General features: G+C 35.1%; 1 protein-coding gene across 1 annotated transcript in view; it reads right to left on the bottom strand.

Moving 5' to 3' along the window:
• SGCZ (sarcoglycan zeta) overlaps positions 1 to 16,184 on the bottom strand; it is a 434,991-nt gene that overhangs the window by 7,334 nt on the left and 411,473 nt on the right. The window contains exon 7 of the mRNA XM_050896531.1: positions 4,006 to 4,129. Within this exon, the coding sequence (XP_050752488.1) occupies positions 4,006 to 4,129 (124 nt within the window). The remainder of the gene's footprint in view (positions 1 to 4,005; positions 4,130 to 16,184) is intronic.

Below are 16,184 nucleotides of genomic sequence, written 5' to 3' on the forward strand. Positions count from 1 at the left end.
CATTTCTAATGTGACAGCTATAAGCCTCACCAAGGGATCAGCCTCATTATGCCAGAAACAACCAAATATAGTCTACAAACGATGCTATGAAGGAGTGTAATTTGACAAGGAAATACAAGGGCATAAAGGAGTAAATGGGAAAAAGGTCACAGACAGGGTGACTAACATGAATATGTTTGTAAAAATGAGAAGCCTCTGTGCGTCTTTCTCCTTTTATTTACTTGGTCTTTGATAGTCAATGGGATGCAATGGAAGTGCAGAGCCTAGCTTATATAGAAGCTGCTTGAAAAAATACATAGCAGCCGCACAAGACTCATAAAAGCTGAGGCTAGTTAGCAGCCTTCTCCTTCAAAGGGTGAAGTATTGTCAAACCCATTAAAATTAGTTGTTAGACCAATGAGTGGACAACATCAAATAATCCTTTAAGCTTGTTATCATTATATGAATGATAACATGTTTCATGTTCAATTCTAATGTATTTTTATGCCTAGCAAAACGTAGTAACTACAGAATTCAAAATTGATCTGTACTTCTGCATTGTGTTTATATGTGAAAGAAGCAGCAGTCAACCAGCAGTCATTGTGCTGAATTTCCAGACAAGAAATGTTCTTTTTCTTCTTATGTGAACCAGTAGATTCAGCTAGAGCCTGGAGCTTCACATTTCATTTTCCTTGTAAATGATTGCTGCTTTAAACCATTGGTTATGGTTTATTTATAGAATAATACATAGTTCACAATTAAATGCCAAGCTATAATTGAATCAAAGGATTCTGCTGATGCCTTGACTCACAAGGGTGCAGCTCAAGAGCTTTATAAAGGGCAGCAGAATCTGAGGCTAAATTACAGCCCCCAGTATTCAGTCTGGGATCATGCATTATAATGCATAATCGGGCTAAAAGGATTACTATAATACTGCAGTAAATAAAAAGAAAATATATCAAACAGCAGAATTCAGAATGCTTGCAGAGGCTTTCAGTTTATGATGTGGGAGGCTAGATATTATACTGCATGAGAAATAAAGCTAGAGGAAAAGTATTTCAGAAAGACATTTATGTTCTTAAAAAAATATTCTGAAGTTATTCTTAAATAAAAAGAAAATATATGTTTCATAGATTATACCACAGTAAATTCATAATGTTCTGCTACGTGGCTATAACTGGTTGATTCCAGATGCCATATAGCTATTTTCTGGCATAATAGGGCAATAATTATGCTAAAGAAGGAAAATATTAATTCACATATCTTTGATGATTTTTTGAATAAGCTTACAAACATTAAAAAGTTAAATTTAGTTAACCAGTGTGAGAATAATACAAAAAACTTGTATTTTTTCTAGTACAAAAAATGTCTTATCACAAAAATTCTTCACAGATCCAATTCACAAAGACAAAGTTCTTTTCTTTGTGAAAGAAATCTGACTGATAAATCATACATTTTTATGCTAAAATGAAGATTATTTTGACATGATACTTTGTTTTGGTTTAGAATGTGTTTTCTTAAAAATGAGTAATGATAAACCCTTTACACTTTTTTCCATACTGTCTGCTAATCTGTGGTGTATCTATCTGCTGGGCTAGAAGCAAGGTCACTAGTCAATATTTTGTTATGTAGACATTTTATCCATAAGATGTTTACCCTGATTCCTCACACCAGGCTGTAATTAGTCCAGCAATTCCCTAATGTGGCCATGGTAACTTTGCACAACCGGTGATGCTCTGGAAGCTCATCATATGCCTTCCAAGGTGTTTCTGCATTTTCCTCTGACCCTCTCCAGTGTAAGAGATAAAATAGCAGACTATAAAGGCATTGGTCAGACCTCAGGATGGAATTTGTCAGTGGATTTAGGGTACAGTTCTTTACAGATCTTACTGGAATTGCAAGTATTCAAGAGATAATTAGACACTTTGAACTTTGTCGGATGTGTTTACAGAACAGCTCCTTGGGAAAGAGTGAGGAAAGGTTGGTAGCTTGTTTTCTGCTAGCTATCAATCTAACATCTATGTGGGAAATCACAGATGTGCAAATTCTTACTTACCATGTAGAGGAATATAATGATTTTTAATATGAAGGTCAGCAAAGTCTGCTTTACACTGGCACTTTTTTCCTACAAAGCATTTAATACTGAATTGAATTCCAATTCTGAATAACACATAATACAGTCATTATAACTTTTCTTGGGTTCCCATTCTCAAAGTCCAACTGAGGTCATAGGACATTATTTCCAAAACTACCTTTTCAATAAGTTGTAGTAAATACTTAAGAAAAATTAGAAGTCATGCAATAAACTCACGGTGTTGATATAGACAAAAATGCCTGATGAATCCACAGATTAAATGTTTGTACAAAGCACCACAGAGATGCATGATACTAAACCAAGACATTATAGATACAACCATTCCTTCAGGGATCATGAGGGACTGAGGAAAGGTAACAGTCTTTCTGTTGGTTTTTTTTTTTTTCCTTTTTCATTTTCATTTGAGTATTACTTTTTCCCTCTGGCAATATCATGAAGGGAAAGAATAAATAAATACATTCTAGGTGAAAAATTTATGTTAATAAATGTAGGAAACATACTAGATTGGGCCAGGTAGGGATTTAGGGAGAGGAAGCAAGAAAGGTCACAGGAAGCTGTAGCCCCTGCCATAAAAATACCCACAGAAAGACAAGGGTGAGGGAGAACATTATTTACTATTAAAAGAGGATTAGATTGTCCTTACTGCTAGCTCGGCAACTTTAGGAAACAGTAATAAAGACTTCACATTTAGAGAGGTGGTAAGTAAAGATGAGAGATTGTGGGAAGAGCTGGCTTTTGGAGAAACTCAGAAATAAGATGGGGCATATGGTATATAAATATTTGAGGCTCTGAATTAGGAAAACATCGTGCTTTAATTACGCAGGACAGATACTTGCATCAATAGAAAAATGTTATCAAAGCAGGCCTTTGATGCAGTATATTGGCCAAAAATGGTCCTGTCTGCATTGTAATGCAAAGAGTGTGTATTGCAGGGGATTATCGGTCACAGATGTGAATGTTGGTTTTGTTTGTTGTTGCTAATTTGGATAGTTTGCAAAGTATCTGGGAACATTTGGTAGAAAATACAAAATACAAACACAAAAGGCAAAAAATTTCTAAAGAGCTCCATTCCCAATTGGATATTTACATTAAACAACCGGTTTTCCAAAAATGCTGTAACCTGGCAAGTCCCACTGAGAACAATTTGAAAATCTATCCATTTCTCCAAAGTGCCTAATAGAAATCTGAGAGCCTTTGATACTCTTACACAAGTTTTTTTTTAATGTTATATCATTTTAAGGATTGAAGATGAAAGGACTATCATACCAGTAATCTTTCATGCATTTCTGCAATACATGGATTGCCAACCAAACCAGTGACCCAATTTAAAATTGTTTTCATGAGTTCACACAGGTTTACACATGAAGAATCTATACCAAAATCTTTTTATGTTGAGCTGATCACTGAAACAAGACACTGATGAAACAGTACAGTGAACATATCATTGAAGTACTCTGTCTCTCTTACAGAGCTAGTAACAGTTCAAGGAAATAAACCACATGTAGAGCAAATTTGTTAAACCTCTTCATCATGATTTAATGAAGTATTAATCCAAATTAATCCAAACTCCTATCTCTTAGTTTGTCAGATTCATCCAAAGTAATTGTTTACTAGTATTGCTTATCTGTCTCTGTCCCACGGATACTCTGAAGGACTGGGTAGCTTTTTCCTTGACTCCTAGATTAAAAATAATTCTTATCTATATTCATTTAACTAACATTTTTTTCAGTGTGAATGAAATTAGTGATTCAAATATTTGCAAAAAGCAAATAAGTATTAATAATTGAGCAAGCTAAGCCAAAATTACTTTAATGTAAGCAAACGCAGAACACTTCTTGTGCTGTTTATCTTGCTGCTGAATAAACTATCCTCACATTGTTTGCATTACGCTGGGCAGAGCTGTAGAACATTTCTCTAGCAGCTGAACTTACCTCCCCTTCTGTGGACTGTAAGTGCAGTTCTTTCCTACAGGTAGCCTTTAAGTCTCCTGCAGCTGCATTGACTTGCACTCCCCTGGGTGCTTCCATCACCAAAGATCTAGTAGGAGATTCAAGTCTGAAAGACAAAAACAGTCACTGAGAAAAAATGCACTGAATCAAACCACCAAAACCCACCCAGCCACAAAATCCACAATGCATGTAGATATAAATGTATTTTGAAAGGTAAAGAAGTAAAAATGAGTTATATGTGTGATTCTGTCACTACTCTTTATGGCCTGGAGAAAGAAAAAAAGTGTATTTTGAGTGTTAGGTCACATCTATCTAAAAATATGAGGTACTAGATGTATAAAGGAAGGAATAATTTGACAAAGAATTTGCTACAGAAAAGCCAAATGAAAGATCTGTCAAGCAATGGAACAAGAGAATTTCAGTGTATTTCAACTATTCAATTTCTTAAGTGTACAGAATAGTGATAGATTATCATTTTGAAACAAAAATGCCACATTTGCATGCAAAGTAAGTCACTGAGATGGTGTCTGTGAAATATTTCTGTTTGTTACATGTCACTGACACTCAACAGGGAAAGGAAAAAAAAAAAGGAAAGCAATTATTTGGCAACACAAAATGAAACTATTAAAAGCAGGTGTCGTCCAGATAGAGGAAAACACTATTTGTAGCTACCTACATAAAAAAAGCATACATGGGATACATATAGACAGGAGCAGTAGAAAAATCTATATTTCTGTTAGTGCTAAGCTATTTTCTTTCATTTTTTTGACACGCTGTAGGGAGAAGTTAACAGAAGGTTCTGCAGTTCTTTGTACCAGGAAGAATCTAAATATAATAAATTATTTAATCATGTACATCAGGTTTTTCAGGTGGTGGTTTGTGAACTTCTGATGGCTATAAGATAGCAGAAAAAGAGCTTCCAAAATCTTTTATAAACCATATAAACTGTAAAGTCTAGAAATTAGGTTTTCGAAAGGACTCTGTTGCCTTAATGAGGTTTTACTTTGAATTTAAAAGGAAACTGAATTGTATAAACATTAAATGATTGGATACTTCCATACCGTATTTTTCAGCAGCATATTTTTACGATTTATAACCTACTTTCCAGGAATATTAACATTTCTCAGTGGTTTCAGCTGCCATTTCATAATCATGAAGACAAAAGTGCTCTTAACTACATTTATTGCATGGCATTGACGGGTATTAACAAAGTCACAAATATTTCTGGTTTCATAACATCAAAACCACTCTCAGACCTGACTGAAATTTTCCAGCAGGTGGACAATAAAAATCTATTTAGGAATATCTTTCAAGAAACTATGATTTTGTTTGAAGAATAAACTTTTTTTTTTTCCAAAACACATGACAGTGTATAGCTCAGAGTTGTTTTGTCTAGTTTCATCACTGTTTTTCATGAACTACATTAACACAAATGACTTCCAGTTTGTCTAAAATGAACACATTTGGGCAATTAATTTCTGAACTTGAGAAGAAGGTGTTAATATCAGGCTTCTACACACTGTGGAGAAGAAATCTCAGACCACAGAATTTTTTTAGCAGTTTCCTGAAATCGAATACTGTAGTAGAAATGTCAATGAATGGCTGATGATCAGCAGAGTGATTTTTAAAACACCACCATTAGTAAAACTGAATGCCTAAATCTGTTTTACAGTTACTAATTTACTTTTCTTATTATTATTCTTTGAATGATCTACATCTGAAAAGTGACTTAGCTGTGCAATCTGCAGCACGCTACTGGAAATGCAGAAGTCTATACACATAGAGAGATTATTTCCTCAATGTTTTGAGATAAATTATGTTTGATATGCAGCTGCTTTATAATATTTTTTGTCATATTTTTGAAAGCTTTAATCTCTACTATAAACTTATTGTAACACTTCACATTTTAATACTTATCCCTCCAAGGAAAAGTGCATTATTACAATAGCATATCAAGAATTTGCTTTCCTTTCAGATTTACTGATGGCCTCTCACAGTGGCATTTACATCTGTGAGTGAATCCTATTCATATAATTTAATTTTTCTTTCCCAAACAAGAAACAGCTATGATGGAGAAGGTTACTACTGCTATTATTAGACAGAAACTACAACACTGTAGGAAAGACAAAGAGGCTTTTAAAAAGAGGTTTTTAAATAATAAAATCTGTCAATTCACTATATGTGATGCAGACAGATGATCTATCCAGAGCAGAGAAGGGCTTTTTTATTTTTAATTATCAATGGTTAATTTGTGAAAAAAGATAAGTTTCAGAGGATCAAAGCTATATGAATTTGAGTTGAATTCATTAAAGAATTATTGCTAAAAAAGGAAACTTTTCAAATATCTTGAATATGTTCCTTTGAAGGTATTAAAATATTTCTCATCAGAAATGCAGAAACATTTACTTTTTATTTGGTATTTTCCATTTATAAGCTGACCTAGGTTGTATTAGAGAAAAATAATTTTTAAAATGAACCAAAAGGTTTCATTTTGGGTTTTAGGAAATATTTTAGATTTACCTCTTGCATATCCCTCATACTCACATGGGATATAATTTATCTATGTTAATCTTGCTCTGTTGGCTAGCAGAAGGTATTTCTTAAAATAGAAGGAAATAGAAGATTCCCCTGTGCAGATGTGAATAATTTATTTGCTTCGTGCCTATTTAACCAGTGGATCCAACCCATGCTACTTAGTAAAATGACTGTTATGAACCTCTACCAATTTGTATTCAAAACAGGGGATTAAAAAATATGCTGTCAACTAGAGATCACACATGTAAAGCAGGTACTCATTTCCCCTTTACTGGCTTCTTTACAGCTGTGGGTCAAGAAAAACTTCAATACTTACAAGTATTTAACTTTTATATATTATGGTCTTGCCAACATACATTGTTGTGGCTTTTTTCAGTTAGCATAGGAATCTTGCTATTAAAAAAAAGGTTTTGCAAATATAAAACCAATGGAAAATCTACACTTTGACTTGGTAACCTTTTTGTAGATTTCTATAGATTAAAATAATTGACATCTATCTTGCTGCCTGTAGGTAAAGAGTTGTGGCAGACTGGGGCTGCAGAGAGGTAAGATACACAAAGAGGAGAAGGGAAGGCAAACGGATGTGCCAAGCCTCTCTATATCCCTCTTCCTACTTCCTTGTGAAAAAGCACTCCCAAGCCTGAAACCCCACTTCCTCTTCCACAAGTAAAACTATTTTGTTCCAAATTAGAATTAAGGATTTTTTAAAAAATCATTTCAAAAATGTTGTTTCCCAGAAACCTCAAACAATTTTAAATATATATTCTTTCCGTTTACATTATTATGAAAAGAACAGCTGGTTGCCCTGATGCTTAAGAAAACTGATTTCAAGAGTCCTCCAGTGAGACCAAAATTCCTTAAAGGAGTCCACTGAACACTGATGGTGCTAGATAAAATTAGGGTTTCCATTCAGTCCATTTCCTGGAAGTCAGGCTGCAAACTCCAGTAGTATCCATAAAGGGTAACCAGGGACTTTTATGATCATGGGGACAAAAAACCTGGAAGCCTTTTTTTAAGATATTGTAACTATTCAAACACAGGATTCTTGATTAGCTGCATTTCACGTCACAGTGGGAATGCTATGAAAATAAAATTGCTATTCACTCATTTCAATCTCATTACTTACACTATTTACAAGATTATACATGTACTTTTTAACATATGTAGTCACTAAAAATCTCTTTTTGATACATTTACATGTGTCAAAATGTGCACCTCTGCAAGATGCATATGAATCATTGCCAGAATAGTTATTTTTCCTTAACCTTGTTGTATTCCAATGTTTTTAACCAAATGCTTATATTTTCAGGATGAAATAATTTTTTTTTATTGAAATGCAAGGGTAAATGTACAGGTCTCATGAATCCTTAATATTGTTCACTGATCATCAGCTATCCTTTATCAAGAAGCAAAATTCTCATATGTTCATGTGAAGCTCTCTTTGATTTATGTGGGAACCTAACCTTTAAGGGCACAATTTGGCGCTCTCTTTTGTGACTTCGCAACACAAGTAAGAGAAAGTTAAATAAATCTTTTATGGAATAGGTAATGGCCTAAAACAGTAAATATTAACATGACTTTTTTTTCCAGCATCCAATTTTGCAACTCATGGGCAACAAACTTAATAAAGAGGAAACTTTCTCGACTTAAATCAGAACAGTACAACGACATTCAATACAGCATTTCATATTATGTCCATGCTCTGCATGTCACTGACTTTGGCGTGTGTCAGCATGCCCTTATTATAACTCCTGAAATTCTCATTAACCCAGAAATCACCTCACCGGGCTCAAATCTGAGTTCTAATTGCCCTGTACATGCCACTGGTTTCAGTTCAGTGGGTCTGCATTAACATAGCAACACCTGAAGCAACTGAGTATTTTAATGTTTTTTGTCATAGATGATAAATCAGAAAAAAAATTTCCCCACATAGGGAAATAAAGGATCTTTTCTGAGAATATAAAAAATACTAGCTACTGAGGAGGAAAAGTAAGGACTAAAATGTCATTGAAGAGTTCTTCAGTGATGTTATTAAAAGACTAGAAAAAGTCAAAAAGCATCAAGGAAAGGTGAGGAGTGCTGGAGAGAGCAAATGTTTAAAGCAAGAGCTTGACAAAATAGGCAGGTGACGTGAGGAAGATTAGAGAGCACTTAATGCATGGTTGTTTCCTAGAGTGGGTGACGGCATAGCCAGAACAGCTAAAGACAGGAAAACTATCAAAATCAGAAATAATATTAAGAACATAACAAACCAAAACCCTAACTGGAATCTCAGGTAGTAAAAAATTATGCGTTCTAGAATGTAAAGTCCACTAAAACTCAAACCTTTGAAAATCAAGAAAATTAGTAGAAATGTAAGATTTAGAATGTGAGCTTTCATTTCTTAGAGAAATACCACAACATGCTTGAAAGTCTAAACTTTCAGGCTGTGAGACAAAGATCTTCATATGAGACAATCCAAAATAGTTCCTTAAGGAAAGGTATGGGAAAAGGATTCCTCATAGTCCTGACATCTTAGAGCTACACTTATTCCACCCAAAACATTCCCCTTCCCATAATCTTCCTTTTGTTCTGACCTGAAACCCCTTCCACTCATGCCCTGTCACTCCACTAAACATCCTTTTATGAAGTTTGTTTTCTTTCCAGAAATAGCTCCATTACCTGAGCTGTCTTTCAGAATATATTTTCTTAAAATAGAAATCTATCTTGCCAGAAAGAGATTGAAGCAACATGCCCACAGATAATGCTCAAGTGGCTGTCAAGAGTAAGATCTGAACATAAAGTGCCTGGGGGAGGCTGAAGAACCAAACTGGGCTCTTTGAACCACTGGAAACACATGAGAACTGGTTGACATAAAATCTTCTCAGTTTTGAAAACCGTTAGCTTCTTGTGATTAGGAAGTGACAGTCCAGACCACCTGTAATCTTCTAATGATATTTTCAATATTGTTTCCCTAAAGGGCCTTAAGCTGATATAAATGGATATATTTTAGCTGAGATAAACTGCGACATGGTTTTGATCTATATCTTGAGGAAACTGCATCTCATGTGGAAAATTATTCTGCTGAAATTCCTTTGACAGGTCTGCTTCTACCTCTGCAGATTAAGCATAGCAGAGAGCTTGGAATATACTCTCCAGTGGCTCGTACTTGGACTGTATCTAAACAGTCTGAGAAGAAAACAGTCCAGCCCCCCCAAAAAAATACCAGAAAAGGTTTGGTGAGTTTACTTTCAGTCACTTTTTTAGGGCAAGCACCATTTTGGAAAGAACTAGAGATCTTTTACCTTCTGCAATACAAAATAGAGTGGTAGACTATGAAGAAGCCAAATAGCTTTTTTCTTTCTTTTTGGCAGTGAATTCTATCTTAAAATACAATGGAGGATAGAATGAAAATTGCAGGATAAGACATGTAAAATCATTCATTCTTCTCTATTGCTTAGGCTACTTCTGGAGTTCTCTATACAATTATAGATATAAGCAATAGGAGCTGTTTGGTGGACTGCAGAACTAATAGTTTTATAAACTCCTGTACTCCCTGTAACTATCCACCATACAACCCCCCATCCTCTGAACCTCCTTTTTCTTATAGCCAGCCTATATAAGCTCCAGATCCTTTGTCTGGCTCCAACATGGTACTAGGACAAGAACCCAAACCATACCATCTGCACCCACAACCACAACACTGCTAGAAACTCCATGTCCTCCACGTACTATAACCATGACCTGACCATGAAGCAAGATATGTCAGAAGTTGAGGGTAATCTGAAGCCATGTATATACAAATGGATAAACTGACAGCAGTAAATACTAATAATACTAGCTGATTTTCTGTTAGCATCTTTAGTTAGGCGCTGGTTTGCAGAAAACACATAGAAACTTAAGGATATTTTGCCTTTCTATCAAATATGGATGAAACTGCCTAGCTGCTTCACAAATTATCAAGGAGATGAAGGGAGAGAATAAATAGACAGATAGCAAAATTAAGAAGCCTTGGTTTTTTGGGAAAGTGGCTAAAGAGTGGCATAGAAAATGGAGATACTACTGGGAAGGGGAAAAAGAACAACTAGAGTGAAAAAATCTCTAAGGAGAAATTTAATATAAGGAAAGAATAAGGAAATTAAACATTGCTCAAATGAAAAAAAAATAAATAGCACTTTTTATTATTGCAGTAGTAAGCCTATTCACTTAAAATCATAAGAAAGACAGGAAATGAAAATATTATGGATGTTACAGCAGCATTACTTGGCCTTAATGATGTAGAGTACAAGTTTTATGGACTATAAGTAGTTTATCAAATCCCATTTCATCAGAAAAACTACAGCAAAAGGAGTATGCAGGTATGGTGGAACAAGACTGTATTTGGTTTAAAGTCCAAAGCATTTCAGAAATGAGTTCTGGCATCACTAACATCAGCCCCTAGGCATTGAGAACTGTTGTTCAATTTCCATTAAAAAAAGAAGTCAAACACTTCTACCTGGAATATCTGTGAAAATGAAATACTTGAACAAAGCATGTGCTTTCGTATCTAGTCCTAGGCTGGAACTACATCGAACTAGAATTTCTTGAACATGCAGCAGCAGCTTGGGTCTGAAAGCTGTGTAACAGCCCTGGGGTGACCTGAGATGCAACAAGCCTTGCTGGTGCCGAGAGCACGCAGCAGGGCGCTACTGAAACCCTGAGCATCTCCCCCTGGGACTCTGAGCATCTCTGCTGGTCACAGCTACTGTTAGACCTGAGCAGGCTTCACGTAAAGATCCTCAGCTGCCTTCTCACTAGTCTGCAGAGTGTAAAATTGCCTTGTCTTTCATTAACTCAGCACTGTGCAAATGCTTTCTATTGCTCCAAGCTTTATACGGGTTTTGAGATAGGATTCATAGGGTATTTTGTTTACACTCGTAACCCTGTTAGCCTGAGACAGCTATGCTTGGAGCCCATCTGTGTGTTCCTGAAACAATGACATGGCATAATCATAAAGCAAACATAATCCAGTCACTGATAATAAAGAATTTTAGTTGTCCCTGTTGTTCCTTTTGAAAGGCTATTCCAGAACCTCTTGCATCTGAGGCGCAGAATACTAATTTCTATCTAATATTTCATCCAATATTTACCATAATACTGTTGAGTTTCACAATATTCTTATTCTAGTGCTCAAAATCTTCTGATTGCCAGTGCTTCCAAACCTGTGTACCTCCTTCTAGCACAAAGAGAGTTATTAAAACTGGAAATAAGATCAGTCCTGAAGAAACTCTCCTTACTATGTCCCTCCGGGCTGAAGGAGGTATTTGAATAATATATGCTTATTATATACCACTTAAAATTTCTTTAAATACACTCTTCTCTGTCTTGCCTTTTTATTTCTCATTAGATATAGCACTATATCAAATACTTTACTTAAACTCCAGATGGGAGATCTACCTATTTTCTGTTTTCTAGATCAGGTATCTTATCAAGGGAAAAATATTTCTTTGGATTGGCACAATCTACCCACCTTCTATTTCATCCCAATTTTTACTTATCTTCAAGTCCTTAATAATTCTTTTCTTTAATGAATCTTTCAAAATAATATTGTAAAGAGTTGCATACTAGTGAGTATAGACTAAAGGGTCTAACATACTAGATGACTCTTTTAACCCATTTTTTCCATCCATTTCACTAGAATTGCTACCTTTACCAAACCATCAGTCCCACAGTGCCTGTTTTCCAGTTTGAAAGCTTTATTATAAATTTTGGCTATTTGACCTTATTTTCACACTTAGTTCAGTCACAGACCAGGGACAGAGATTATCCAGCACCCTAAATTATTGTCATGAAACTCAATGAATTTTACTATCTACTGTGATAGCCATACTTTTTTCCTTCGTATCTCAGTTCCTACTAGAGCCTTTTCCCTTCTCCAATGTCAAATATAATCATCGTCACTGAACACTAAAGCAAATTATTCTTTCTATTTAAGAGCCATACCTAGTTAACTTTTGTTCCTACTGTGTCCTATCTGCATAGTAATTATAACCTTTTATTACTGGCTTTCTTCTCTATTTATTTTAATGTCCTTTTTTTTTTTTTTAATATATATATAAGCGTAGATATATGTAAAAAAAGAAGCTTGACTTTTGGCAATTTTTCAAATTTTTACTACACCCATCTCTATTTTTTTATGAACATGTATGTTAAAAAAATATATATATTTTCAACAGCTAGGGATAAGACTAAGCAAACAAGTTTCTGTCAATACACATGCCCAAACACTGAAATAACTGTTTAAACACCAAATGTAAATTCTGAAAACATAAATAGTAAGTATTTCCACTTTATTAAAAAAGAATACTGAGAAAGTGACTAGAACCTGACATCATTAAAACAGCATAGGAAGGAAGCTGGGGTTTTTTACTCTACTGCATCTTCTCCTTTTGATGAGGTTTGGTTTATTATTTGATTTCTGGGTAAAATAGATGAATACAGTACCAGTGCTTTTGTTACTCTCAGCCTGCTCAGATAGCTAACAAGTTAATGTCAAAATTCCTTTCTGATGCCTTCTCTGGCTCCAGGCTTTTATAGAATAGCTATTTTGCCCTATTAGTAAACCACCTCTTAAATGCCACAAAAGATGGCTCTTACAAAGCATCAGGCAACTCTGAGTGAAACAGACTTCTTGCACAAGATCTGTGTATTTTTAATTCTTATCGGAGGTAAAGTAGGATCCTACTAGCTTGGATGGTTCCTTGCTGTTTCATCAATTTTCATCTCATTATACCCAGCATTAGCTTGCAGGATTAGCTGATAGTCAATGGTATGCGAGGCTTGACATAGAAGAGAAAAAAACCTATTAAATTTGATCTTGCAGTTATCCCCAGAGAACAACAACAAATTAATTTACCCCCTTATTAAGGAGGTTATTGAGGGCAAAGCTATCTGCATTTAACCACTGTCTGCCTCTTTTGTGCATGAATATTACCTATTAGTGTACCATGTTTTAATGCACTATTAGCCTAAGACCAATATTTGGGGACCTATTACATTGGCAGTTCAGTTTTCCTAACTGTGTTCCTGTGAGAAGAAGTAGTGAGAGAAATATGAAGATTAAATTATTAAGATATAATTCATTTTACTGATTCTGAGGCATGATTCTTTTATGCTGCTTATCCCAGCTAATAAAAGTCAGATTTAATTAGTTTTTGGGATTTGATACAAAAGGACTTACCAGCTTTCACAACGGATTGTAGAAAAACATTTTCTGAAAGCAAAACCTCGCTAGCTGTTTGAAAATGTGAGACAGGAGAAAGATGTGACCAAAGTGGTTGGGCACATAGGAAGGAATTACTTTAAATCTCAACTGAATTTTGTTTTTACACAACGCTTTTTCAAGAGCAAATATTACAGATATTTCTCTGTCTGAAGACCTCAAAATCTGACTGTAGAACAAAGAGTGGCTGAGGCAAAGTTTAGATATGTGAAGCTAATAAGAATCTGACTTTTTCTTTTTGGCTCCCTGTCCAGAATAGATTGAGCTAAAATCCCAGGACGTTTGGGGCAAACACTATGAGCCTTGTGGGTATCAAAATCTTAGTCCAAATTTTATAGTTCAGTTTCATTCGCAGTAACCTAGGTGGTCAGAATTCCACTTTTTAAATTCAGTAGTGAATTGTTTTACATATCCAAGGTTATGAATAGTTTTCCAGCATCTTTTCTTGGGGGGGGGGGGGGGGGAAGTATTACTTAAATATACTCATATCTTGATGTCTGAGCTTTATTACTTGACCACAAATACGTATTCCAATATGAAAAATATGAGATCATTTATATTTTAATTAACAATTGAATGTAAATTCTTTTATCTTTCAGCCCTGTATACAAGTATTCTTATAGCCTAATATATTTGCATTTATGCACTGCAACTTGCTGTCAAACTGCAACCACCTGTGCCCACTGAAAAAATGAACTTTAATGTCAACTCAGCAAACTCTCTACTCTCCCATGTTACCATTAATTTCAAAATTCCCAAGGCGCAAAGCTGCAGCATTTGGAGAAATACTCTACATCGTTTTAGGACCACCAGTATGGTCTACTGGACGCTTTGGTGAAGTTTATACTAAAACATTAAAAAGTGCTAGGACCCAGGCCAGACCACTGGAACTCAATCATCTATGCAGCTAAATAGTTGCTGGCATATTTGAGAGTCATTTGAGAGTCAGTTACGACTCTCCCAAACAATTTGCAGGCAATATTTGGAGGGTAGTATGAGTCAAAGACCATTCCCACTCGGCATTTAGGATGCAGCTATTCTGTTTTAGAGGATAAAATGATTTTACAATATCAATGTAGTAGTATCAGTTGGGCCTAAGGCCAGAAAATGGGTTCTGGTATTGTTTTGTTTCTGTGACAGAGGTAGCTTCTGAGGCCATGGGGAAATGTCATATTAGGGTTGGTAACCTATTTGTCTGGGCGTATTTGGCAAACAATCACCTAAATGATAAATCACTGCTTTGTGACAAGATTTTTTTAAATTAGCAAAAAAAAGCCAATTTATTTTTTGGGAAAATGAACGCAGGACTTGAACTTAAAAAAACCCAACAACAGGTTTGGGTTTTTTTGTTTTAAATCATTTGAAATAAGATTAAAAGGCATATGGTAACTGGAATTTTCAAAGGGATATATATGATCTGAGTGTCTAACTGTATTTTGCTGTCAGAAAATATCACACAAACCCACAATTACTTATAGTTCTTTCAAGCTACAAGGTCAAAAATGGTCTGCAGGTTACCTTCTAGAAAGGTTCATGCCAAAAGCCAAGAAATCTCTGTCCTAATAGTAGTTGTCTTCATTTTTAAAAGATTAAAAGATTTGAGAGCTTTAAAAAAAGAATAACACTGAATCCTAACTAATATATGGGAGTACATGTGTACAAAAACTTGCAGAACACAATATAGACTGAATATATTAAGAATAAAATCACTTACGCATAAGCTAATGCTGCTTGACCAAACAGCAAGAGTTTCCATTTCATCAATTTTTTAAATAAAAAGTTTGGGTTAAGTTCATTATTAATGACAGGGCAGAAAGTTGAATGGAAAATTATCACTAATTTAAGTCCGCCTTGGAAAAATGAGCTGAAGGAATGGTGGAGTTGGAAAACAAGCAACAATGGGCATCATGGCAATGAATAAAGCCAAAAGACAGGAGAGGTGAATGCCCGGTATGTAAGTTTCACAAGCAACATGAGGTGATTTTAACCCTAGTGAAATCAATCCTGAAGACACAGTGTTATCTGTTTTACCATACATTTGCACTTTGTTATTATTATTTAATCATTAGAAAGAAGTAGACAAAGCAGCGTCTCCACATTCTTTTGAGTGGGACAAGTTCCACCTTCTTACTCAAATTTTTGGGCTCCTGAAGAAAGAAAAGCTTGTTATGTTTCCACTTTGATTTCTGTTGAACTCCCTTTGATTAGAGACCATACCACCTTGGTGGTCATCACTAATAAACACCTTTACAATTACTCTCAGCAAAGGACCGACAGGAGTCTTGGCAGGGGATAGGGATTTTTAGGATAAAAATTTAATGAGTAGGATTCTCTGGAACACCCCAAACCATTACATTACCTTAAAATGTTTAGCGTAAATAATCAA

This window comes from Gymnogyps californianus, chromosome 4 (assembly GCF_018139145.2).
Source record: "Gymnogyps californianus isolate 813 chromosome 4, ASM1813914v2, whole genome shotgun sequence".
NCBI classification, from domain to species: domain Eukaryota; kingdom Metazoa; phylum Chordata; class Aves; order Accipitriformes; family Cathartidae; genus Gymnogyps; species Gymnogyps californianus.